The 27,277-nt window shown below is 45.2% G+C and overlaps 1 protein-coding gene across 1 annotated transcript in view; it reads left to right on the plus strand.

Moving 5' to 3' along the window:
* LOC143817524 (transient receptor potential cation channel subfamily M member 2-like) overlaps positions 1-26,570 on the plus strand; it is an 868,795-nt gene extending 842,225 nt beyond the window's left edge. Inside the window, exon 34 of the mRNA XM_077299005.1 lies at positions 25,904-26,570. Coding sequence (XP_077155120.1) covers positions 25,904-26,029 — 126 coding nt within the window. The 3' untranslated portion in view covers positions 26,030-26,570. The remainder of the gene's footprint in view (positions 1-25,903) is intronic.
* Positions 26,571-27,277: the final 707 nt, after the last annotated feature.

The raw sequence follows: 27,277 nt of genomic DNA on the forward strand, positions 1-27,277 counted from the left end.
CATATATTATATATACAGTGTATCCCCATGATATATGGTAATAGGTGTAATTACTATATACAGGACTCAGTGTCAGTGGTAGAATTCTCCTGTATGGAGGAAGTTACATATATTATATATACAGCAGTGTATCCCCATGATATATGGTAATAGGTGTAATTACTATATACAGGACTCAGTGTCAGTGGTAGAATTCTCCTGTATGGGGAAGTTACATATATTATATATACAGCAGTGTATCTCCATGATATATGGTAATAGGTGTAATTACTATATACAGGGCTCAGTGTCAGTGGTAGAATTCTCCTGTATGGAGGAAGTTACATATATTATATATACAGCAGTGTATCTCCATGATATATGGTAATAGGTGTAATTACTATATACAGGGCTCAGTGTCAGTGGTAGAATTCTCCTGTATGGGGGAAGTTACATATATTATATATACAGCAGTGTATCTCCATGATATATGGTAATAGGTGTAATTACTATATACAGGGCTCAGTGTCAGTGGTAGAATTCTCCTGTATGGGAAGTTACATATATTATATATACAGCAGTGTATCCCCATGATATATGGTAATAGATGTAATTACTATATACAGGGCTCAGTGTCAGTGGTAGAATTCTCCTGTATGGGGAAGTTACATATATTATATATACAGCAGTGTATCCCCATGATATATGGTAATAGGTGTAATTACTATATACAGGGCTCAGTGTCAGTGGTAGAATTCTCCTGTATGGGGAAGTTACATATATTATATATACAGTAGTGTATCCCCATGATATATGGTAATAGGTGTAATTACTATATACAGGGCTCAGTGTCAGTGGTAGAATTCTCCTGTATGGGGGAAGTTACATATATTATATATACAGCAGTGTATCTCCATGATATATGGTAATAGGTGTAATTACTATATACAGGGCTCAGTGTCAGTGGTAGAATTCTCCTGTATGGGGAAGTTACATATATTATATATACAGCAGTGTATCCCCATGATATATGGTAATAGGTGTAATTACTATATACAGGACTCAGTGTCAGTGGTAGAATTCTCCTGTATGGGGGAAGTTACATATATTATATATACAGCAGTGTATCCCCATGATATATGGTAATAGGTGTAATTACTATATACAGGGCTCAGTGTCAGTGGTAGAATTCTCCTGTATGGGGAAGTTACATATATTATATATACAGCAGTGTATCTCCATGATATATGGTAATAGGTGTAATTACTATATACAGGACTCAGTGTCAGTGGTAGAATTCTCCTGTATGGGGGAAGTTACATATATTATATATACAGCAGTGTATCCCCATGATATATGGTAATAGGTGTAATTACTATATACAGGGCTCAGTGTCAGTGGTAGAATTCTCCTGTATGGGGAAGTTACATATATTATATATACAGCAGTGTATCTCCATGATATATGGTAATAGGTGTAATTACTATATACAGGGCTCAGTGTCAGTGGTAGAATTCTCCTGTATGGGGGAAGTTACATATATTATATATATACAGCAGTGTATCTCCATGATATATGGTAATAGATGTAATTACTATATACAGGGCTCAGTGTCAGTGGTAGAATTCTCCTGTATGGGGAAGTTACATATATTATATATACAGCAGTGTATCCCCATGATATATGGTAATAGGTGTAATTACTATATACAGGACTCAGTGTCAGTGGTAGAATTCTCCTGTATGGGGGAAGTTACATATATTATATATACAGCAGTGTATCTCCATGATATATGGTAATAGATGTAATTACTATATACAGGACTCAGTGTCAGTGGTAGAATTCTCCTGTATGGGGAAGTTACATATATTATATATACAGCAGTGTATCCCCATGATATATGGTAATAGGTGTAATTACTATATACAGGGCTCAGTGTCAGTGGTAGAATTCTCCTGTATGGAGAAGTTACATATATTATATATATACAGCAGTGTATCTCCATGATATATGGTAATAGATGTAATTACTATATACAGGGCTCAGTGTCAGTGGTAGAATTCTCCTGTATGGGGAAGTTACATATATTATATATACAGCAGTGTATCTCCATGATATATGGTAATAGGTGTAATTACTATATACAGGACTCAGTGTCAGTGGTAGAATTCTCCTGTATGAGGGAAGTTACATATATTATATATACAGCAGTGTATCTCCATGATATATGGTAATAGATGTAATTACTATATACAGGACTCAGTGTCAGTGGTAGAATTCTCCTGTATGGGGGAAGTTACATATATTATATATACAGCAGTGTATCCCCATGATATATGGTAATAGGTGTAATTACTATATACAGGACTCAGTGTCAGTGGTAGAATTCTCCTGTATGGGGGAAGTTACATATATTATATATACAGCAGTGTATCCCCATGATATATGGTAATAGGTGTAATTACTATATACAGGACTCAGTGTCAGTGGTAGAATTCTCCTGTATGAGGAAGTTACATATATTATATATACAGCAGTGTATCTCCATGATATATGGTAATAGGTGTAATTACTATATACAGGACTCAGTGTCAGTGGTAGAATTCTCCTGTATGGAGGAAGTTACATATATTATATATACAGCAGTGTATCCCCATGATATATGGTAATAGGTGTAATTACTATATACAGGACTCAGTGTCAGTGGTAGAATTCTCCTGTATGGGGAAGTTACATATATTATATATACAGCAGTGTATCTCCATGATATATGGTAATAGGTGTAATTACTATATACAGGACTCAGTGTCAGTGGTAGAATTCTCCTGTATGGGGAAGTTACATATATTATATATACAGCAGTGTATCCCCATGATATATGGTAATAGATGTAATTACTATATACAGGGCTCAGTGTCAGTGGTAGAATTCTCCTGTATGGGGGAAGTTACATATATTATATATACAGCAGTGTATCCCCATGATATATGGTAATAGGTGTAATTACTATATACAGGGCTCAGTGTCAGTGGTAGAATTCTCCTGTATGGGGAAGTTACATATATTATATATACAGCAGTGTATCTCCATGATATATGGTAATAGGTGTAATTACTATATACAGGGCTCAGTGTCAGTGGTAGAATTCTCCTGTATGGGGAAGTTACATATATTATATATACAGCAGTGTATCCCCATGATATATGGTAATAGATGTAATTACTATATACAGGACTCAGTGTCAGTGGTAGAATTCTCCTGTATGGGGAAGTTACATATATTATATATACAGCAGTGTATCCCCATGATATATGGTAATAGGTGTAATTACTATATACAGGGCTCAGTGTCAGTGGTAGAATTCTCCTGTATGGGGGAAGTTACATATATTATATATACAGCAGTGTATCTCCATGATATATGGTAATAGGTGTAATTACTATATACAGGACTCAGTGTCAGTGGTAGAATTCTCCTGTATGGGGAAGTTACATATATTATATATACAGCAGTGTATCTCCATGATATATGGTAATAGGTGTAATTACTATATACAGGGCTCAGTGTCAGTGGTAGAATTCTCCTGTATGGGGGAAGTTACATATATTATATATATACAGTGTATCTCCATGATATATGGTAATAGGTGTAATTACTATATACAGGGCTCAGTGTCAGTGGTAGAATTCTCCTGTATGGGGGAAGTTACATATATTATATATACAGCAGTGTATCCCCATGATATATGGTAATAGGTGTAATTACTATATACAGGGCTCAGTGTCAGTGGTAGAATTCTCCTGTATGGGGAAGTTACATATATTATATATACAGCAGTGTATCCCCATGATATATGGTAATAGGTGTAATTACTATATACAGGGCTCAGTGTCAGTGGTAGAATTCTCCTGTATGGGGAAGTTACATATATTATATATACAGCAGTGTATCCCCATGATATATGGTAATAGGTGTAATTACTATATACAGGACTCAGTGTCAGTGGTAGAATTCTCCTGTATGGGGAAGTTACATATATTATATATACAGCAGTGTATCTCCATGATATATGGTAATAGGTGTAATTACTATATACAGGACTCAGTGTCAGTGGTAGAATTCTCCTGTATGGGGAAGTTACATATATTATATATACAGCAGTGTATCTCCATGATATATGGTAATAGATGTAATTACTATATACAGGACTCAGTGTCAGTGGTAGAATTCTCCTGTATGGGGGAAGTTACATATATTATATATACAGCAGTGTATCCCCATGATATATGGTAATAGATGTAATTACTATATACAGGGCTCAGTGTCAGTGGTAGAATTCTCCTGTATGGAGAAGTTACATATATTATATATACAGCAGTGTATCCCCATGATATATGGTAATAGGTGTAATTACTATATACAGGGCTCAGTGTCAGTGGTAGAATTCTCCTGTATGGAGGAAGTTACATATATTATATATACAGCAGTGTATCTCCATGATATATGGTAATAGGTGTAATTACTATATACAGGGCTCAGTGTCAGTGGTAGAATTCTCCTGTACGGGGAAGTTACATATATTATATATACAGCAGTGTATCCCCATGATATATGGTGATAGGTGTAATTACTATATACAGGACTCAGTGTCAGTGGTAGAATTCTCCTGTATGGGGAAGTTACATATATTATATATACAGCAGTGTATCCCCATGATATATGGTAATAGATGTAATTACTATATACAGGGCTCAGTGTCAGTGGTAGAATTCTCCTGTATGGGGAAGTTACATATATTATATATACAGCAGTGTATCCCCATGATATATGGTAATAGATGTAATTACTATATACAGGGCTCAGTGTCAGTGGTAGAATTCTCCTGTATGGGGAAGTTACATATATTATATATACAGCAGTGTATCCCCATGATATATGGTAATAGGTGTAATTACTATATACAGGGCTCAGTGTCAGTGGTAGAATTCTCCTGTATGGGGGAAGTTACATATATTATATATACAGCAGTGTATCTCCATGATATATGGTAATAGGTGTAATTACTATATACAGGGCTCAGTGTCAGTGGTAGAATTCTCCTGTATGGGGGAAGTTACATATATTATATATACAGCAGTGTATCTCCATGATATATGGTAATAGGTGTAATTACTATATACAGGACTCAGTGTCAGTGGTAGAATTCTCCTGTATGGGGGAAGTTACATATATTATATATACAGCAGTGTATCCCCATGATATATGGTAATAGATGTAATTACTATATACAGGACTCAGTGTCAGTGGTAGAATTCTCCTGTATGGGGAAGTTACATATATTATATATACAGCAGTGTATCCCCATGATATATGGTAATAGGTGTAATTACTATATACAGGGCTCAGTGTCAGTGGTAGAATTCTCCTGTATGGGGGAAGTTACATATATTATATATACAGCAGTGTATCTCCATGATATATGGTAATAGGTGTAATTACTATATACAGGGCTCAGTGTCAGTGGTAGAATTCTCCTGTATGGGGAAGTTACATATATTATATATACAGCAGTGTATCCCCATGATATATGGTAATAGGTGTAATTACTATATACAGGACTCAGTGTCAGTGGTAGAATTCTCCTGTATGGAGGAAGTTACATATATTATATATACAGTGTATCCCCATGATATATGGTAATAGGTGTAATTACTATATACAGGGCTCAGTGTCAGTGGTAGAATTCTCCTGTATGGGGAAGTTACATATATTATATATACAGCAGTGTATCCCCATGATATATGGTAATAGGTGTAATTACTATATACAGGACTCAGTGTCAGTGGTAGAATTCTCCTGTATGGAGGAAGTTACATATATTATATATACAGTGTATCCCCATGATATATGGTAATAGGTGTAATTACTATATACAGGGCTCAGTGTCAGTGGTAGAATTCTCCTGTATGGGGAAGTTACATATATTATATATACAGCAGTGTATCTCCATGATATATGGTAATAGGTGTAATTACTATATACAGGACTCAGTGTCAGTGGTAGAATTCTCCTGTATGGGGAAGTTACATATATTATATATACAGCAGTGTATCCCCATGATATATGGTAATAGATGTAATTACTATATACAGGACTCAGTGTCAGTGGTAGAATTCTCCTGTATGGGGGAAGTTACATATATTATATATACAGCAGTGTATCTCCATGATATATGGTAATAGGTGTAATTACTATATACAGGGCTCAGTGTCAGTGGTAGAATTCTCCTGTATGGGGAAGTTACATATATTATATATATACAGCAGTGTATCTCCATGATATATGGTAATAGGTGTAATTACTATATACAGGACTCAGTGTCAGTGGTAGAATTCTCCTGTATGGGGAAGTTACATATATTATATATACAGCAGTGTATCCCCATGATATATGGTAATAGATGTAATTACTATATACAGGACTCAGTGTCAGTGGTAGAATTCTCCTGTATGGGGAAGTTACATATATTATATATACAGCAGTGTATCCCCATGATATATGGTAATAGGTGTAATTACTATATACAGGGCTCAGTGTCAGTGGTAGAATTCTCCTGTACGGGGAAGTTACATATATTATATATACAGCAGTGTATCCCCATGATATATGGTAATAGGTGTAATTACTATATACAGGACTCAGTGTCAGTGGTAGAATTCTCCTGTATGGGGAAGTTACATATATTATATATACAGCAGTGTATCCCCATGATATATGGTAATAGGTGTAATTACTATATACAGGGCTCAGTGTCAGTGGTAGAATTCTCCTGTACGGGGAAGTTACATATATTATATATACAGCAGTGTATCCCCATGATATATGGTAATAGATGTAATTACTATATACAGGACTCAGTGTCAGTGGTAGAATTCTCCTGTATGGGGGGAGTTACATATATTATATATACAGCAGTGTATCCCCATGATATATGGTAATAGGTGTAATTACTATATACAGGGCTCAGTGTCAGTGGTAGAATTCTCCTGTATGGGGAAGTTACATATATTATATATACAGCAGTGTATCCCCATGATATATGGTAATAGGTGTAATTACTATATACAGGGCTCAGTGTCAGTGGTAGAATTCTCCTGTATGGAGAAGTTACATATATTATATATACAGTGTATCTCCATGATATATGGTAATAGGTGTAATTACTATATACAGGGCTCAGTGTCAGTGGTAGAATTCTCCTGTATGGGGAAGTTACATATATTATATATACAGCAGTGTATCTCCATGATATATGGTAATAGATGTAATTACTATATACAGGGCTCAGTGTCAGTGGTAGAATTCTCCTGTATGGGGAAGTTACATATATTATATATACAGCAGTGTATCTCCATGATATATGGTAATAGATGTAATTACTATATACAGGACTCAGTGTCAGTGGTAGAATTCTCCTGTATGGGGGAAGTTACATATATTATATATACAGCAGTGTATCTCCATGATATATGGTAATAGATGTAATTACTATATACAGGGCTCAGTGTCAGTGGTAGAATTCTCCTGTATGGAGGAAGTTACATATATTATATATACAGCAGTGTATCCCCATGATATATGGTAATAGGTGTAATTACTATATACAGGACTCAGTGTCAGTGGTAGAATTCTCCTGTATGGGGGAAGTTACATATATTATATATACAGCAGTGTATCTCCATGATATATGGTAATAGGTGTAATTACTATATACAGGGCTCAGTGTCAGTGGTAGAATTCTCCTGTATGGGGAAGTTACATATATTATATATACAGCAGTGTATCTCCATGATATATGGTAATAGGTGTAATTACTATATACAGGGCTCAGTGTCAGTGGTAGAATTCTCCTGTATGGGGGAAGTTACATATATTATATATACAGCAGTGTATCTCCATGATATATGGTAATAGATGTAATTACTATATACAGGACTCAGTGTCAGTGGTAGAATTCTCCTGTATGGGGGAAGTTACATATATTATATATACAGCAGTGTATCCCCATGATATATGGTAATAGATGTAATTACTATATACAGGGCTCAGTGTCAGTGGTAGAATTCTCCTGTATGGGGGAAGTTACATATATTATATATACAGCAGTGTATCTCCATGATATATGGTAATAGATGTAATTACTATATACAGGACTCAGTGTCAGTGGTAGAATTCTCCTGTATGGGGGAAGTTACATATATTATATATACAGCAGTGTATCTCCATGATATATGGTAATAGATGTAATTACTATATACAGGGCTCAGTGTCAGTGGTAGAATTCTCCTGTATGGGGGAAGTTACATATATTATATATACAGCAGTGTATCTCCATGATATATGGTAATAGGTGTAATTACTATATACAGGGCTCAGTGTCAGTGGTAGAATTCTCCTGTATGGGGAAGTTACATATATTATATATACAGCAGTGTATCCCCATGATATATGGTAATAGGTGTAATTACTATATACAGGACTCAGTGTCAGTGGTAGAATTCTCCTGTATGGGGGAAGTTACATATATTATATATATACAGCTGTGTATCCCCATGATATATGGTAATAGGTGTAATTACTATATACAGGGCTCAGTGTCAGTGGTAGAATTCTCCTGTATGGGGAAGTTACATATATTATATATACAGCAGTGTATCCCCATGATATATGGTAATAGGTGTAATTACTATATACAGGACTCAGTGTCAGTGGTAGAATTCTCCTGTATGGGGGAAGTTACATATATTATATATACAGCAGTGTATCTCCATGATATATGGTAATAGGTGTAATTACTATATACAGGACTCAGTGTCAGTGGTAGAATTCTCCTGTATGGGGAAGTTACATATATTATATATACAGCAGTGTATCCCCATGATATATGGTAATAGGTGTAATTACTATATACAGGGCTCAGTGTCAGTGGTAGAATTCTCCTGTATGGGGAAGTTACATATATTATATATACAGCAGTGTATCCCCATGATATATGGTAATAGGTGTAATTACTATATACAGGACTCAGTGTCAGTGGTAGAATTCTCCTGTATGGGGGAAGTTACATATATTATATATACAGCAGTGTATCTCCATGATATATGGTAATAGGTGTAATTACTATATACAGGACTCAGTGTCAGTGGTAGAATTCTCCTGTATGGGGAAGTTACATATATTATATATATACAGCAGTGTATCCCCATGATATATGGTAATAGGTGTAATTACTATATACAGGACTCAGTGTCAGTGGTAGAATTCTCCTGTATGGGGAAGTTACATATATTATATATACAGCAGTGTATCTCCATGATATATGGTAATAGGTGTAATTACTATATACAGGACTCAGTGTCAGTGGTAGAATTCTCCTGTATGGGGAAGTTACATATATTATATATACAGCAGTGTATCTCCATGATATATGGTAATAGGTGTAATTACTATATACAGGACTCAGTGTCAGTGGTAGAATTCTCCTGTATGGGGGAAGTTACATATATTATATATACAGCAGTGTATCCCCATGATATATGGTAATAGGTGTAATTACTATATACAGGGCTCAGTGTCAGTGGTAGAATTCTCCTGTATGGGGGAAGTTACATATATTATATATACAGCAGTGTATCCCCATGATATATGGTAATAGGTGTAATTACTATATACAGGGCTCAGTGTCAGTGGTAGAATTCTCCTGTATGGGGAAGTTACATATATTATATATACAGCAGTGTATCTCCATGATATATGGTAATAGGTGTAATTACTATATACAGGGCTCAGTGTCAGTGGTAGAATTCTCCTGTATGGGGAAGTTACATATATTATATATACAGCAGTGTATCCCCATGATATATGGTAATAGGTGTAATTACTATATACAGGGCTCAGTGTCAGTGGTAGAATTCTCCTGTATGGGGGAAGTTACATATATTATATATACAGCAGTGTATCCCCATGATATATGGTAATAGGTGTAATTACTATATACAGGGCTCAGTGTCAGTGGTAGAATTCTCCTGTATGGGGGAAGTTACATATATTATATATATACAGCAGTGTATCCCCATGATATATGGTAATAGGTGTAATTACTATATACAGGGCTCAGTGTCAGTGGTAGAATTCTCCTGTATGGGGGAAGTTACATATATTATATATACAGCAGTGTATCTCCATGATATATGGTAATAGATGTAATTACTATATACAGGGCTCAGTGTCAGTGGTAGAATTCTCCTGTATGGGGGAAGTTACATATATTATATATACAGCAGTGTATCTCCATGATATATGGTAATAGGTGTAATTACTATATACAGGGCTCAGTGTCAGTGGTAGAATTCTCCTGTATGGGGGAAGTTACATATATTATATATACAGCAGTGTATCCCCATGATATATGGTAATAGGTGTAATTACTATATACAGGGCTCAGTGTCAGTGGTAGAATTCTCCTGTATGGGGGAAGTTACATATATTATATATATACAGCAGTGTATCCCCATGATATATGGTAATAGGTGTAATTACTATATACAGGGCTCAGTGTCAGTGGTAGAATTCTCCTGTATGGGGGAAGTTACATATATTATATATACAGCAGTGTATCTCCATGATATATGGTAATAGATGTAATTACTATATACAGGGCTCAGTGTCAGTGGTAGAATTCTCCTGTATGGGGGAAGTTACATATATTATATATACAGCAGTGTATCTCCATGATATATGGTAATAGGTGTAATTACTATATACAGGGCTCAGTGTCAGTGGTAGAATTCTCCTGTATGGGGAAGTTACATATATTATATATACAGCAGTGTATCCCCATGATATATGGTAATAGGTGTAATTACTATATACAGGGCTCAGTGTCAGTGGTAGAATTCTCCTGTATGGGGGAAGTTACATATATTATATATATACAGCAGTGTATCCCCATGATATATGGTAATAGGTGTAATTACTATATACAGGGCTCAGTGTCAGTGGTAGAATTCTCCTGTATGGGGGAAGTTACATATATTATATATACAGCAGTGTATCTCCATGATATATGGTAATAGATGTAATTACTATATACAGGGCTCAGTGTCAGTGGTAGAATTCTCCTGTATGGGGGAAGTTACATATATTATATATACAGCAGTGTATCTCCATGATATATGGTAATAGGTGTAATTACTATATACAGGGCTCAGTGTCAGTGGTAGAATTCTCCTGTATGGGGAAGTTACATATATTATATATACAGCAGTGTATCCCCATGATATATGGTAATAGGTGTAATTACTATATACAGGGCTCAGTGTCAGTTAATAATAATAATAATAATAATAATAATTTTATTTATATAGCACCAACATATACCGCAGCGCTTTACAACTTATAGAGGGGACTTGTACAGACAATAGACATTACAGCATAACAGAAATCACAGTTCAGAACAGATACCAGGAGGAATGAGGGCCCTGCTGCTCGCAAGCTACATCCTATAGGAAAAGGGGAGACATGAGAGGTGGATGGTAACAATTGCTTTAGTTATTCGGACCAGCCATAGTATAAGGGTACCGTTACACTAAACGATTTACCAACGATCACGACCTGCGATACGACCTGGCCGTGATCGTTGGTAAGTCGTTGTATGGTCGCTGTCACACAGACTTCTCTCCAGCGACCAACGATGCCGAAGTCCCCGGGTAACCAGGGTAAACATCGGGTTACTAAGTGCAGGGCCGCGCTTAGTAACCCGATGTTTACCGTGGTTACCATCGTAAAAGTAAAAAAAAAAAAACAGTACATACTCACATTCCGGTGTCCGTCAGGTCCCTTGCCGTCTGCTTCCCGCACTGACTGAGTGCCGCCGTAAAGTGAAAGCAGATCACAGCAGTGACGTCACCGCTGTGCTGTGCTCTTACATTCCGGCCAGCAGTCAGTCAGTGCGGGAAGCAGACGGCAAGGGACCTGACGGACACCGGAATTTGAGTATGTACTGTTTTGTTTTTTTTACTTTTACGATGGTAACCACGGTAAACATCGGGTTACTAAGCGCGGCCCTGCGCTTAGTAACCCGATGTTTACCCTGGTTACAAGCGAACGCATCGTTGGATCGGTGTCACACACACCGATCCAACGATGATAGCGGGAGATCCAGAGACGAAAGAAAGTTCCAAACGATCTGCTATGACGTACGATTCTCAGCGGGGTCCCTGATCGCTGCTGCGTGTCAGACACAGCGATATCGTATGAATATCGCTGGAACGTCACGGATCGTACCGTCGTAGCGACCAAAGTGCCACTGTGAGACGGTACCCTAAGGCTCGGGTGTTCATGTAAAGCTGCATGAACCAGTTATCAGCCTAAGTATGTAGCAGTACAGACACAGAGGCTATTGACTGCATAAAGTGTATGAGAACACGATGGAGGAACCTGATTATGTTTTTTTTGTTGTTTTTTTTAATGGGCCACACAGGGATAGTTAGGTTACTGCATTGAGGCGGTAGGCCAATCTGAACAAATACGTTTTTAGGGCACGTTTATAACTGTGGGTATTTGGGATTAATCGTATTAACCTGGGTAGTGCATTCCAAAGAATTGGTTCAGCACTTGAAAAGTCCTGGAGACGGGAGTGGGAGGTCCTGATTATTGAGGATGCTAACCTGAGGTCATTAGCGGAGCGGAGGGCACGGGTAGGGTGGTAGACTGAGACCAGAGAGGAGATGTAGGGTGGAGCTGAGCCATGGAGGGCACGGGTAGGGTGGTAGCCTGAGACCAGAGAGGAGATGTAGGGTGGTGCTGAGCCATGGAGAGCACGGGTAGGGTGGTAGGCTGAGACCAGAGAGGAGATGTAGGGTGGTGCTGAGCCATGGAGAGCACAGGTAGGGTGGTAGGCTGAGACCAGAGAGGAGATGTAGGGTGGTGCTGAGCCATGGAGAGCACAGGTAGGGTGGTAGGCTGAGACCAGAGACGAGATGTAGGGTGGTGCTGAGCCATGGAGGGCACAGGTAGGGTGGTAGACTGAGACCAGAGAGGAGATGTAGGGTGGTGCTGAGCCATGGAGGGCACGGGTAGGGTGGTAGACTGAGACCAGAGAGGAGATGTAGGGTGGTGCTGAGCCATGGAGGGCACGGGTAGGGTGGTAGACTGAGACCAGAGACGAGATGTAGGGTGGTGCTGAGCCATGGAGAGCACAGGTAGGGTGGTAGGCTGAGACCAGGGAGGAGATGTAGGGTGGTGCTGAGCCATGGAGAGCACGGGTAGGGTGGTAGGCTGAGACCAGGGAGGAGATGTAGAGTGGTGCTGAGCCATGGAGGGCATGGGTAGGGTGGTAGGCTGAGACCAGGGAGGAGATGTAGGGTGGTGCTGAGCCATGGAGGGCACGGGTAGGGTGGTAGACTGAGACCAGGGAGGAGATGTAGGGTGGTGCTGAGCCATGGAGGGCACGGGTAGGGTGGTAGGCTGAGACCAGGGAGGAGATGTAGGGTGGTGCTGAGCCATGGAGGGCACGGGTAGGGTGGTAGGCTGAGACCAGGGAGGAGATGTAGGGTGGTGCTGAGCCATGAAGAGCACAGGTAGGGTGGTAGGCTGAGACCAGGGAGGAGATGTAGGGTGGTTCTGAGCCATGGAGGGCACAGGTAGGGTAGTAGACTGAGACCAGGGAGGAGATGTAGGGTGGTGCTGAGCCATGGAGAGCACGGGTAGGGTGGTAGGCTGAGACCAGGGAGGAGATGTAGGGTGGTGCTGAGCCATGAAGAGCACAGGTAGGGTGGTAGGCTGAGACCAGGGAGGAGATGTAGGGTGGTTCTGAGCCATGGAGGGCACAGGTAGGGTGGTAGACTGAGACCAGGGAGGAGATGTAGGGTGGTGCTGAGTCATGGAGGGCACGGGTAGGGTGGTAGGCTGAGAGCAGGGAGGAGATGTAGGGTGGTGCTGAGCCATGGAGGGCACGGGTAGGGTGGTAGGCTGAGACCAGGGAGGAGATGTAGGGTGGTGCTGAGCCATGGAGGGCACAGGTAGGGTGGTAGACTAAGGCCAGGGAGGAGATGTAGGGTGGTGCTGAGCCATGGAGGGCACGGGTCGGGTGGCAGACTGAGACCAGGGAGGAGATGTAGGGTGGTGCTGAGCCATGGAGAGCACGGGTAGGGTGGTAGGCTGAGAACAGGGAGGAGATGTAGGGTGGTGCTGAGCCATGGAGAGCACGGGTCGGGTGGCAGACTGAGACCAGGGAGGAGATGTAGGGTGGTGCTATGCCATGGAGGGCACGGGTAGGGTGGTAGGCTGAGACCAGAGAGGAGATGTAGGGTGGTGTTGAGCCATGGAGGGCGCGAGTAGGGTGGCAGACTGAGACCAGGGAGGAGATGTTGGGTGGTGCTGAGCCATGGAGAGCATGGGTAGGTTGGTAGACAGAGACCAGGGAGGAGATGTAGGGTGGTGCTGAGCCATGGAGAGCACGGGTAGGGTGGTAGACTGAGACCAGGGAGGAGATGTAGGGTGGTGCTGAGCCATGGAGGGCACGGGTAGAGTGGTAGACTGAGACCAGGGAGGAGATGTTGGGTGGTGCTGAGCCATGGAGAGCATGGGTAGGTTGGTAGACAGACCAGGGAGGAGATGTAGGGTGGTGCTGAGCCATGGAGGGCACGGGTAGGGTGGTAGGCTGAGACCAAAGAGATGTAGGGTGGTGCTGAGCCATGGAAAGCACGGGTAGGGTGGTAGGCTGAGACCAGAGAGGAGATGTAGGGTGGTGTTGAGCCATGGAGGGCACAAGTAGGGTGGCAGACTGAGACCAGGGAGGAGATGTAGGGTGGTGCTGAGCCATGGAGAGCACGGGTAGGGTGGTAGACTGAGACCAGGGAAGAGATGTAGGGTGGTGCTGAGCCATGGAGGGCACGGGTAGGGTGGTAGACTGAGACCAGAGAGGAGATGTAGGGTGGTGTTGAGCCATGGAGGGCACGAGTAGGGTGGCAGACTGAGACCAGGGAGGAGATGTTGGGTGGTGCTGAGCCATGGAGAGCATGGGTAGGTTGGTAGACAGACCAGGGAGGAGATGTAGGGTGGTGCTGAGCCATGGAGGGCAAGGGTAGGGTGGTAGGCTGAGACCAGAGAGGAGATGTAGGGTGGTGCTGAGCCATGAAAAGCACGGGTAGGGTGGTAGACTGAGACCAGGGAGGAGATGTAGGGTGGTGCTATGCCATGGAGGGCACGGGTAGGGTGGTAGGCTGAGACCAGAGAGGAGATGTAGGGTGGTGCTATGCCATGGAGGGCACGGGTAGGGTGGTAGGCTGAGACCAGAGAGGAGATGTTGGGTGGTGCTGAGCCATGGAGAGCATGGGTAGGTTGGTAGACAGACCAGGGAGGAGATGTAAGGTGGTGCTGAGCTATGGAGGGCACGGGTACGGTGGTAGACTGAGACCAGAGAGGAGATGTAGGGTGGTGCTGAGCCATGGAGAGCATGGGTAGGTTGGTAGACAGACCAGGGAGGAGATGTAGGGTGGTGCTGAGCCATGGAGGGCACGGGTAGGGTGGTAGGCTGAGACCAAAGAGGAGATGTAGGGTGGTGCTGAGCCATGGAAAGCACGGGTAGGGTGGTAGACTGAGACCAGGGAGGAGATGAAGGGTGGTGCTGAGCCATGGAGGGCACGGGTAGGGTGGTAGACTGAGACCAGGGAGGAGATGTTGGGTGGTGCTGAGCCATGGAGAGCATGGGTAGGTTGGTAGACAGACCAGGGAGGAGATGTAGGGTGGTGCTGAGCCATGGAGGGCACGGGTAGGGTGGTAGGCTGAGACCAAAGAGATGTAGGGTGGTGCTGAGCCATGGAAAGCACGGGTAGGGTGGTAGACTGAGACCAGGGAGGAGATGTAGGGTGGTGCTATGCCATGGAGGGCACGGGTAGGGTGGTAGGCTGAGACCAGAGAGGAGATGTAGGGTGGTGTTGAGCCATGGAGGGCAAAAGTAGGGTGGCAGACTGAGACCAGGGAGGAGATGTAGGGTGGTGCTGAGCCATGGAGAGCACGGGTAGGGTGGTAGACTGAGACCAGGGAAGAGATGTAGGGTGGTGCTGAGCCATGGAAGGCACGGGTAGGGTGGTAGACTGAGACCAGAGAGGAGATGTAGGGTGGTGTTGAGCCATGGAGGGCACGAGTAGGGTGGCAGACTGAGACCAGGGAGGAGATGTTGGATGGTGCTGAGCCATGGAGAGCATGGGTAGGTTGGTAGACAGACCAGGGAGGAGATGTAGGGTGGTGCTGAGCCATGGAGGGCAAGGGTAGGGTGGTAGGCTGAGACCAGAGAGGAGATGTAGGGTGGTGCTGAGCCATGAAAAGCACGGGTAGGGTGGTAGACTGAGACCAGGGAGGAGATGTAGGGTGGTGCTATGCCATGGAGGGCACGGGTAGGGTGGTAGGCTGAGACCAGAGAGGAGATGTAGGGTGGTGCTATGCCATGGAGGGCACGGGTAGGGTGGTAGGCTGAGACCAGAGAGGAGATGTTGGGTGGTGCTGAGCCATGGAGAGCATGGGTAGGTTGGTAGACTGAGACCAGAGAGGGGATGTAGGGTGGTGTTGAACCATGGAGGGCACGAGTAGGGTAGCAGACTGAGACCAGGGAGGAGATGTTGGGTGGTGCTGAGCCATGGAGAGCATGGGTAGGTTGGTAGACAGACCAGGGAGGAGATGTAGGGTGGTGCTGAGCCATGGAGGGCACGGGTAGGGTGGTAGGCTGAGACCAAAGAGGAGATGTAGGGTGGTGCTGAGCCATGGAAAGCACGGGTAGGGTGGTAGACTGAGACCAGGGAGGAGATGTAGGGTGGTGCTGAGCCATGGAAGGCACGGGTAGGGTGGTAGACTGAGACCAGAGAGGAGATGTAGGGTGGTGTTGAGCCATGGAGGGCACGAGTAGGGTGGCAGACTGAGACCAGGGAGGAGATGTTGGATGGTGCTGAGCCATGGAGAGCATGGGTAGGTTGGTAGACAGACCAGGGAGGAGATGTAGGGTGGTGCTGAGCCATGGAGGGCAAGGGTAGGGTGGTAGGCTGAGACCAGAGAGGAGATGTAGGGTGGTGCTGAGCCATGAAAAGCACGGGTAGGGTGGTAGACTGAGACCAGGGAGGAGATGTAGGGTGGTGCTATGCCATGGAGGGCACGGGTAGGGTGGTAGGCTGAGACCAGAGAGGAGATGTAGGGTGGTGCTATGCCATGGAGGGCACGGGTAGGGTGGTAGGCTGAGACCAGAGAGGAGATGTTGGGTGGTGCTGAGCCATGGAGAGCATGGGTAGGTTGGTAGACTGAGACCAGAGAGGGGATGTAGGGTGGTGTTGAACCATGGAGGGCACGAGTAGGGTAGCAGACTGAGACCAGGGAGGAGATGTTGGGTGGTGCTGAGCCATGGAGAGCATGGGTAGGTTGGTAGACAGACCAGGGAGGAGATGTAGGGTGGTGCTGAGCCATGGAGGGCACGGGTAGGGTGGTAGGCTGAGACCAAAGAGGAGATGTAGGGTGGTGCTGAGCCATGGAAAGCACGGGTAGGGTGGTAGACTGAGACCAGGGAGGAGATGTAGGGTGGTGCTGAGCCATGGAGGGCACGGGTAGGGTGGTAGACTGAGACCAGGGAGGAGATGTAGGGTGATGCTGAGCCATGGAGGGCATGGGTAGGATGGTAGACTGAGACCAGGGAGGAGATGTAGGGTGGTGCTGAGCCATGGAGGGCATGGGTAGGATGGTAGACTGAGACCAGGGAGGAGATGTAGGGTGGTGCTGAGCCATGGAGGGCATGGGTAGGGTGGTAGGCTGAGACCAGGGAGAAGATGTAGGGTGGTGCTGAGCCATGGAGGGCATGGGTAGGGTGGTAGACTGAGACCAGGGAGGAGATGTAGGGTGGTGCTGAGCCATGGAGGGCACGGGTAGGGTGGTAGACTGAGACCAGGGAGGAGATGTAGGGTGGTGCTGAGCCATGACCAGGGAGGAGATGTAGGGTGATGCTGAGCCATGGAGGGCATGGGTAGGATGGTAGACTGAGACCAGGGAGGAGATGTCAAACCAATCTAATCAGTTTTTATGAAGAGGTAAGCTATAGGCTGGACCACGGTGAGTCATTGGACGTGGTATATCTCGATTTTTCCAAAGCATTTGATACCGTGCCACACAAGAGGTTGGTACACAAAATGATAATGCTTGGTCTGGGGGAAAATGTGTGTAAATGGGTTAGTAACTGGCTTAGTGATAGAAAGCAGAGGGTGGTTATAAATGGTATAGTCTCTAACTGGGTCGCTGTGACCAGTGGGGACCGCAGGGGTCGGTATTGGGACCTGTTCTCTGCAACATATTCATTAATGATCTGGTAGAAGGTTTACACAGTAAAATATTGATATTTGCAGATGATACAAAACTATGTAAAGCAGTTAATACAAGAGAAGATAGTATTCTGCTACAGATGGATCTGGATAAGTTGGAAACTTGGGCTGAAAGGTGGCAGATGAGGTTTAACAATGATAAATGTAAGGTTATACACATGGGAAGAAGGAATCAATATCACCATTACACACTGAATGGGAAACCACTGGGTAAATCTGACAGGGAGAAGGACTTGGGGATCCTAGTTAATGATAAACTTACCTGGAGCAGCCAGTGTCAGGCAGCAGCTGCCAAGGCAAACAGGATCATGGGGTGCATTAAAAGAGGTCTGGATACACATGATGAGAGCATTATACTGCCTCTGTACAAATCCCTAGTTAGACCGCACATGGAGTACTGTGTCCAGTTTTGGGCACAGGTGCTCAAGAAGGATATAATGGAACTAGAGAGAGTACAAAGGAGGGCAACAAAATTAATAAAGGGGATGGGAGAACTACAATACCCAGATAGATTAGCGAAATTAGGATTATTTAGTCTAGAAAAAAGACGACTGAGGGGCGATCTAATAACCATGTATAAGTATATAAGGGGACAATACAAATATCTCGCTGAGGATCTGTTTATACCAAGGAAGGTGACGGGCACAAGGGGACATTCTTTGCGTCTGGAGGAGAGAAGGTTTTTCCACCAAAATAGAAGAGGATTCTTTACTGTTAGGGCAGTGAGAATCTGGAATTGCTTGCCTGAGGAGGTGGTGATGGCGAACTCAGTTGAGGGGTTCAAGAGAGGCCTGGATGTCTTCCTGGAGCAGAGCAATATTGTATCATACAATTATTAGGTTCTGTAGAAGGACGTAGATCTGGGGATTTATTATGATGGAATATAGGCTGAACTGGATGGACAAATGTCTTTTTTCGGCCTTACTAACTATGTAACTATGTAACTATGTAACTATGTAGGGTGGTGCTGAGCCATGGAGGGCAAGGGTAGGGTGGTAGGCTGAGACCAGAGAGGAGATGTAGGGTGGTGCTGAGCCATGAAAAGCACGGGTAGGGTGGTAGACTGAGACCAGGGAGGAGATGTAGGGTGGTGCTGAGCCATGGAGGGCAAGGGTAGGGTGGTAGGCTGAGACCAGAGAGGAGATGTAGGGTGGTGCTGAGCCATGAAAAGCACGGGTAGGGTGGTAGACTGAGACCAGGGAGGAGATGTAGGGTGGTGCTATGCCATGGAGGGCACGGGTAGGGTGGTAGGCTGAGACCAGAGAGGAGATGTAGGGTGGTGCTATGCCATGGAGGGCACGGGTAGGGTGGTAGGCTGAGACCAGAGAGGAGATGTTGGGTGGTGCTGAGCCATGGAGAGCATGGGTAGGTTGGTAGACTGAGACCAGAGAGGGGATGTAGGGTGGTGTTGAACCATGGAGGGCACGAGTAGGGTAGCAGACTGAGACCAGGGAGGAGATGTTGGGTGGTGCTGAGCCATGGAGAGCATGGGTAGGTTGGTAGACAGACCAGGGAGGAGATGTAGGGTGGTGCTGAGCCATGGAGGGCACGGGTAGGGTGGTAGGCTGAGACCAAAGAGGAGATGTAGGGTGGTGCTGAGCCATGGAAAGCACGGGTAGGGTGGTAGACTGAGACCAGGGAGGAGATGTAGGGTGGTGCTGAGCCATGGAGGGCACGGGTAGGGTGGTAGACTGAGACCAGGGAGGAGATGTAGGGTGATGCTGAGCCATGGAGGGCATGGGTAGGATGGTAGACTGAGACCAGGGAGGAGATGTAGGGTGGTGCTGAGCCATGGAGGGCATGGGTAGGATGGTAGACTGAGACCAGGGAGGAGATGTAGGGTGGTGCTGAGCCATGGAGGGCATGGGTAGGGTGGTAGGCTGAGACCAGGGAGAAGATGTAGGGTGGTGCTGAGCCATGGAGGGCATGGGTAGGGTGGTAGACTGAGACCAGGGAGGAGATGTAGGGTGGTGCTGAGCCATGGAGGGCACGGGTAGGGTGGTAGACTGAGACCAGGGAGGAGATGTAGGGTGGTGCTGAGCCATGGAAAGCACGGGTAGGGTGGTAGACTGAGACCAGGGAGGAGATGTAGGGTGATGCTGAGCCATGGAGGGCATGGGTAGGATGGTAGACTGAGACCAGGGAGGAGATGTAGGGTGGTGCTGAGCCATGGAGGGCATGGGTAGGGTGGTAGGCTGAGACCAGGGAGAAGATGTAGGGTGGTGCTGAGCCATGGAGGGCACGGGTAGGGTGGTAGACTGAGACGAGGGAGGAGATGTAGGGTGGTGCTGAGCCATGGAGGGCATGGGTAGGGTGGTAGACTGAGACCAGGGAGGAGATGTAGGTTGGTGCTGAGCCATGGAGGGCACGCGTAGGGTGGTAGACATAAGATCAGGGAGGAGATGAAGGGTGGTGCTGAGGCATGGAGAGCACGGGTAGGGTGGTAGACTGAGAGCAGGGAGGAGATATAGGGTGGTGCTGAGCCATGGAGGGCACGGGTAGGGTGGTAGGCTGAGACCAGGCAGGAGATGTAGGGTGGTGCTGAGCCATGGAGGGCACGCGTAGGGTGGTAGACATGAGACGAGGGAGGAGATGTAGGGTGGTGCTGAGCCATGGAGAGCATGGGTAGGGTGGTAGACTGAGAGCAGGGAGGAGATATAGGGCGGTGCCGAGCCATGGAGGGCACGGGTAGGGTGGTAGGCTGAGACCAGGGAGGAGATGTAGGGTGGTGCTGAGCCATGGAGGGCATGGGTAGGGTGGTAGGCTGAGACCAGGGAGAAGATGTAGGGTGGTGCTGAGCCATGGAGGGCACGGGTAGGGTGGTAGACTGAGACCAGGGAGGAGATGTAGGGTGGTGCTGAGCCATGGAGGGCATGGGTAGGGTGGTAGACTGAGACCAGGGAGGAGATGTAGGTTGGTGCTGAGCCATGGAGGGCACGCGTAGGGTGGTAGACATGAGATCAGGGAGGAGATGTAGGGTGGTGCTGAGCCATGGAGAGCACGGGTAGGGTGGTAGACTGAGAGCAGGGAGGAGATATAGGGTGGTGCTGAGCCATGGAGGGCACGGGTAGGGTGGTAGGCTGAGACCAGGCAGGAGATGTAGGGTGGTGCTGAGCCATGGAGGGCACGCGTAGGGTGGTAGACATGAGATCAGGGAGGAGATGTTGGGTGGTGCTGAGCCATGGAGAGCATGGGTAGGGTGGTAGACTGAGAGCAGGGAGGAGATATAGGGCGGTGCCGAGCCATGGAGGGCACGGGTAGGGTGGTAGGCTGAGACCAGGGAGGAGATGTAGGGTTTACTTTAATCGTATGAACATACATTTTAACATCATATAAGAATAAATAATGAACAATAAACAGTAATTGAAAAGAACACAGGAGCAGAGATCAGAGTCGCATATCGAGGTTTTCTATGTATACAGTAACATTGTCGTTTCCGGTGTAGAAATCATTCTTGTCACCAGGGTAAGGTCTGAGGGGATATTCCTCGACAATGCGCTGAATTGTTTGATGGTCAGCTCCACAGTCACAGGCAGGAGAGTTAGATTTCCCCACTTATGCATAAGATCTGCACAGACACCAAAGTTTGTTCAGATACGATTCAGTGACCCTGGTTTCCTGGGTAGGTTGAAGCCTGGTGGTGGATTTTGAAAGTGAGAAAATATTTGAGGTTCACCGTCTACTACACTGACCCAAAGTTCACGTCATTTCTCTTCTAAATTGATATCATGATCATACAGGGTAATTGCGGTGGGTGGAGGTCTTGATTTCAATCGCTGTATTTGAACATCTTGGATGTTTTGATGTATTGGGAGATTTTCATTATTCACTACTTTGGTATATTCTTTAAGTAGGAGCTTTTGTCTTCTCAGATTTGCAGGTGCGATATGGCTCGAGACAGGTAACCAGTGGACGGGCGTAGGTCTGATAGCACCAGATATTATGCACATAGAGTTGTTCAGCTGATTGTCAATTGCATTCACATGACAACTATTCAGTTACTGGAGCACAATATTCTGCGGCAGAGTACACCACGGCAAGGGTAGACGTTCTCAAGACAGGTGTGGAGGAACCTCAGGAGGATCCGCAGAGTTTCTGAATAATATTATTGCGTGCTTTCAGTTTCTGTGCTGTCTTACCCAATTGAGATTTGAAGATTAGGCTTCTATCAAGGATTATGCCTAAATACTTGGGATTGAAGTTGTGTTTGACAAGTTGACCTTCAAAATGTTGTTTGAGTTCAGTCTTAGCACTTGCGTTGTGTAAATGAAAGCAACATACTTCCATTTTTGATGGATTGGGCTTTAGCCTCCATTGTCGAAAATACTTTCCCATTATACTAAGATCGTCTGTTAGAACCTCCTCTGCTTCCTCCATTGTTTTGCTCACTGTAGCAAGTGCCCAGTCATCGGCGTATCCAAATTTCCGTGATATTGTGTCAGGAACGTCAGCTAGATACAAAGCAAACAGAAGAGGTGCCAGCACTGATCCCTGGCCCAAACCATTGTTTAAGGTTTTCTTATCATGGTTGATTTAACCAGTTGTAAGTTGAAAGGTTCGATTTGCAATCATATTATTCAAGAGGTACATAATTTTCTTACATGGAATCACCTTCAGAAACTTATGTTGAAGTCCTTCCCTCCACACAGTGTCATATGCCGCAGAAAGATCAATGAACGCCACTGAAACCTGTAGGGTGGTGCTGAGCCATGGAGTGCTTTGTGGATGAGGGTAATAAGTTTGTACTAGATTCTGGAGTGGATGGGTAACCAGTGTAATGACTGGCACAAGGAAGAGGCATCGGAATAACAATTGGTGAGGAATATGAACCTGACGGCAGCATTCAGGACAGATTGGAGAGGGGAGAGTTTGGTAAAAGGGAGGCCGAATAGTAGAGAGTTACAATAGTCCAGACGAGAATGAATAAGAGAAACAGTAAGAGTTTTTGCAGAGTCGAAAGTAAGAAAAGGGCGAATTCTAGAAATGTTTTTGAGATGCAGATAAGAAGAGCGAGCCAGAGATTGGATGTGGGGGGGGGTGAATGAAAGCTCGGAATCAAGGATGACCCCAAGGCAGCGGGCATGTTGCTTGGGAGTAATGGTGGAACCACACACGGAGATGGCAATGTCGGGCATAGTTACATTAGTATAGGGAGGAAACACAAGGAGTTCAGTTTTTGACAGGTTCAGTTTCAGATAGCGGGAGGACATGATGTTAGAGACAGCGGTAAGACAATCACTGGTGTTTTCTAAAAAGGCATGCGTGATATCAGGAGAAGAGGTGTATAATTGGGTGTCATCAATCAGCATAGAGATGGTACTGGAAACCAAATCTACTGATTGTACACTGCCCCTATTGGACAAACAAAGAGAAGAGGAGGGGGCCTAGGACTGATCCTTGACAACCCCAATAGTAAGGAGAAGATGAGAGGAGGAGGAACCAGCAAAACATACAGTGAAGGAGCGGTCAAAGAGATAGGAGGAGAACCAGGAGAGAACGGTGTCCTTGAGGCCGATGGAGTGGAGCATAGTGAGGAGGAGCTGATGATCCACAGTGTCGAATGCTGCGGAGAGATCCAAGAGAATTAGCATGGAGTAGTGACCATTAGATTTAGCTGTTAGTAGATCATTAGAATGTAAAGAGCGGAAACCGGATTGAAGAGGGTCGAGAAGAGAGTTATCTGAGAGATAGCGGGTAAGATGGGAGTGGACCAGGCGTTCGAGGAGTTTAGAGATGAAGGGAAGATTAGAGACAGGTCTATAATTAGCGGCACAGTTTTGATCGAGGGATGGTTTTTTAAGTAATGGATGTATGATGGCATGCTTAAATGAGGAGGGAAAGATACCGGAAGAAAGAGAGGTTGAATATTTTTGTTAGGTGAGAGGTGACAGCAGGGGAAAGGGACTGGAGGAGATGTGACGGAATGGGGTCACTGGTGCAAGTGGTCGGGCGAGAAGATGCAAGGAGCCTGACTACTTCTTCTTCTGTGACTGGTTCAAAGTCAGAGAGTGAGCTAGATGCAGTTGGGGAGGGCAGTGCATGATATGAGGAGATTGGGAGATAATTTCCTGTCGGATATGGTCAATTTTTTCTTTGAAGTAATTGGCCAGATCATCAGCGCAGAGATCCGTGGTTGGGGCCTGCTATCTTGGGTTGAGTAGAGACGGAAAGTGTCATAGAGACGTTTAGGGTTATTGGACAGTGAGGTGATGAGGGTGTTGAAATAGGTTTGTTTGGAGAGGTGAAGGGCAGAGTTGTATGTTTTAAGCATGAACATATAATGGATGAAATCTTCTGGTAGATTAGATTTTCTCCACAGACGTTCGGTGCACCTGGAGCACCGCTATAGGAAACGTGTTTGCAGCGTGTGCCACGGTTGTCGCCGTCTGTGTCGAGTTGCTCTATGTATAGGAGGTGCAGCTTCATCCAGGGTTTCATTGTAATGCCTCCGTGCAGAATCAGGACATGAGATGGAGGAGATTGGGGCCAATGAGGACTGGAAGATCTTCATAAGTTTCTGGGTGTTAATGGCCTGTATGTTTCTATAAGTGTGGAAAGTGGGGGTGACCTGAGCGGGATGGCAGTTCTTGATAGAGAATGAAAGATGGTTGTGGTCAGAGAGCGGGAGAGGTGAGTTTGTGAAATCATCTACTGAGCAAATCCGGGAGAAGACCAAGTCAAGGGAGTTTCCGTCTTCATGCGTTGGAGAGTTAGTATGCTGCGAGAGGCCAAAAGAGGAGGTTAGAGATAAAAGGTCAGAAGCCGATGGGGAGAGGGGAAAAGCAATGGGGAAGTTGAAATCACCCATGATGAGGGTGGGGGTGTCACAGGAGAGAAAGTGTGGAAGCCAGGTAGCAAAGTGATCCAGGAACTGATGGGAGGGGCCGGGAGGACGATACACCACCGTCACTCGCATGGAGAAGGGGATGTAGAGTCTTGACAGGATGGAACTCAAAAGAAGGGGAAGACACGTGAGGGTACTTTGGGGATAACTTGGAAGGTACATTTGGTTGATAGGAGCAGACCAACACCTCCACCTGTTCTGTTGTCCGATCTTGGGGTATGAGAGAAGTGTAGTCCACCATATGAGAGAGCAGCAGCAGCGCTGGTGTCTGACTGCTGGATCCAGGTTTCGGTAAGAGACCTTTTATTGTCCGGCTATTCGTAGCTGAAGTAATAATCTCTGTTAGCGAAGCTGGATGTAGCAGGTGAATGTCCACAAAGCCACATAAGCCTCATGAAATCTATAATATAACACAGATGTGACTCAGAATGTCAGCGCCATCTTTTTTTGCATATCATCGTTAATTCTTTACTTGCTTAACAGTCCCCTTTGGCATCTATTTTTGGGGGATGGTCCTCTACGTGCCCATGGTTTTGCTAGTAAAACAACATTGTGTGGAAAGCTGCACATGGAATGGCAGAGAAATGTTTGTGTCGCTTGTTTCATTCTGTTATCAGCCTCAGCCCTTCTATTTTTGATAATTTGTTCGCGTTTTGTATCATTGTAGCACTTGAAAGAATCCGATTCCGAGGTGTCGCTTCGCTGGCAGCTCTTGGACCATAAGATTCCCCTCTACGCCAATGAGAAGGAAATCCTCCAGAGGACGGCGGAGCATCATGGCGCGCACTACTGAGCTGCAGCTTCGGCCATGAGCTGGACACAAGAGGCCACAGCCGAACCAAAGCTGCTCTGATAGGAAGGAGCTCAATGTACGACAAGAAGCAGAGCAGGACTTGTCATGTCACCAGAACCGACTTCCACGTGGAGCAGTGACCTCAATGTATGACATGAAGCAGAACAAGACTTGTCATGTCCAGCAGAACAGACCTCCATGTGGAGCAGTGACCTCAATGTATGATGAGAAGCAGAGCAGGACTTGTCATGTCCAGCAGAACCGACCTCCAAGTGGAGCAGTGATCTCAATGTATGACATGAAACAGAACAAGACTTGTCATGTCCACCAGAACCGAGCTTCATGTGGATCAGCGTACGATGAGAAGCAGCGCAGAACTTGTCATGTCCACCAGAACCGATCACCACATGGAGCAGTGACCTCAATGTATGATGAGTAGTATTGAGCATTCCGATACCGAGTTCCGATTCCGATTTCCGATATCACAAAAATATCGGAAGTTCCCAGTGTATGGTTCCCAGGGTCTGGAGGAGAGGAGACTCTCCTTCAGGCCCTGGGATCCATATTCATGTAAAAAATAAAGAATAAAAATATGGATATACTCACCCCTCCGACGGACCCTGGACCTTAGCGGTGCAACCGGCAGCCTCCGTTCCTAAGAATGCAGTGAGTGTACAGGACCTGCGATGATGTCGCGGTTTTGTGATTGGTCGCGTGACCGCTCATGTGACCGCTCACATGACCGCGACATCATCGAAGGTCCTTCACTCACTGCATTCTTAGGAACGGAGGCTGCCGGTTGCACTGCTAAGGTCCAGGGTCCGTCGGAGGGGTGAGTATATCCATATTTTTTATTTTTATTCTTTATTTTTTACATGAATATGGATCCCAGGGCCTGAAGGAGAGTTTCCTCTCCTTCAGACCCTGGGAACCATCCAGGATACCTTCCGATATTTGTGTCCCATTGACTTGTATTGGTATCGGGTATCGGTATCGGCGATATCCGATATTTTTTGGATATCGGCCGATCCAATCCGATACCGATACTTTTGAATATCGGAAGGTATCGCTCAACACTAATGATGAGAAGCAGAGCAGGACTTGTCATGTCTATTAGACCCAACCTTCGCTTGGAGCAGTGACCTCAATGTATGACGAGAAGCAGAGCAGAACTTGTCATGTCCACCAGAACCGATCTCCACGTGGAGCAGTGACCTCTTCGGTGCTGATCTACAGGTGGCGTTAATG

This window comes from Ranitomeya variabilis, chromosome 3 (assembly GCF_051348905.1).
Source record: "Ranitomeya variabilis isolate aRanVar5 chromosome 3, aRanVar5.hap1, whole genome shotgun sequence".
NCBI lineage: Eukaryota > Metazoa > Chordata > Amphibia > Anura > Dendrobatidae > Ranitomeya > Ranitomeya variabilis.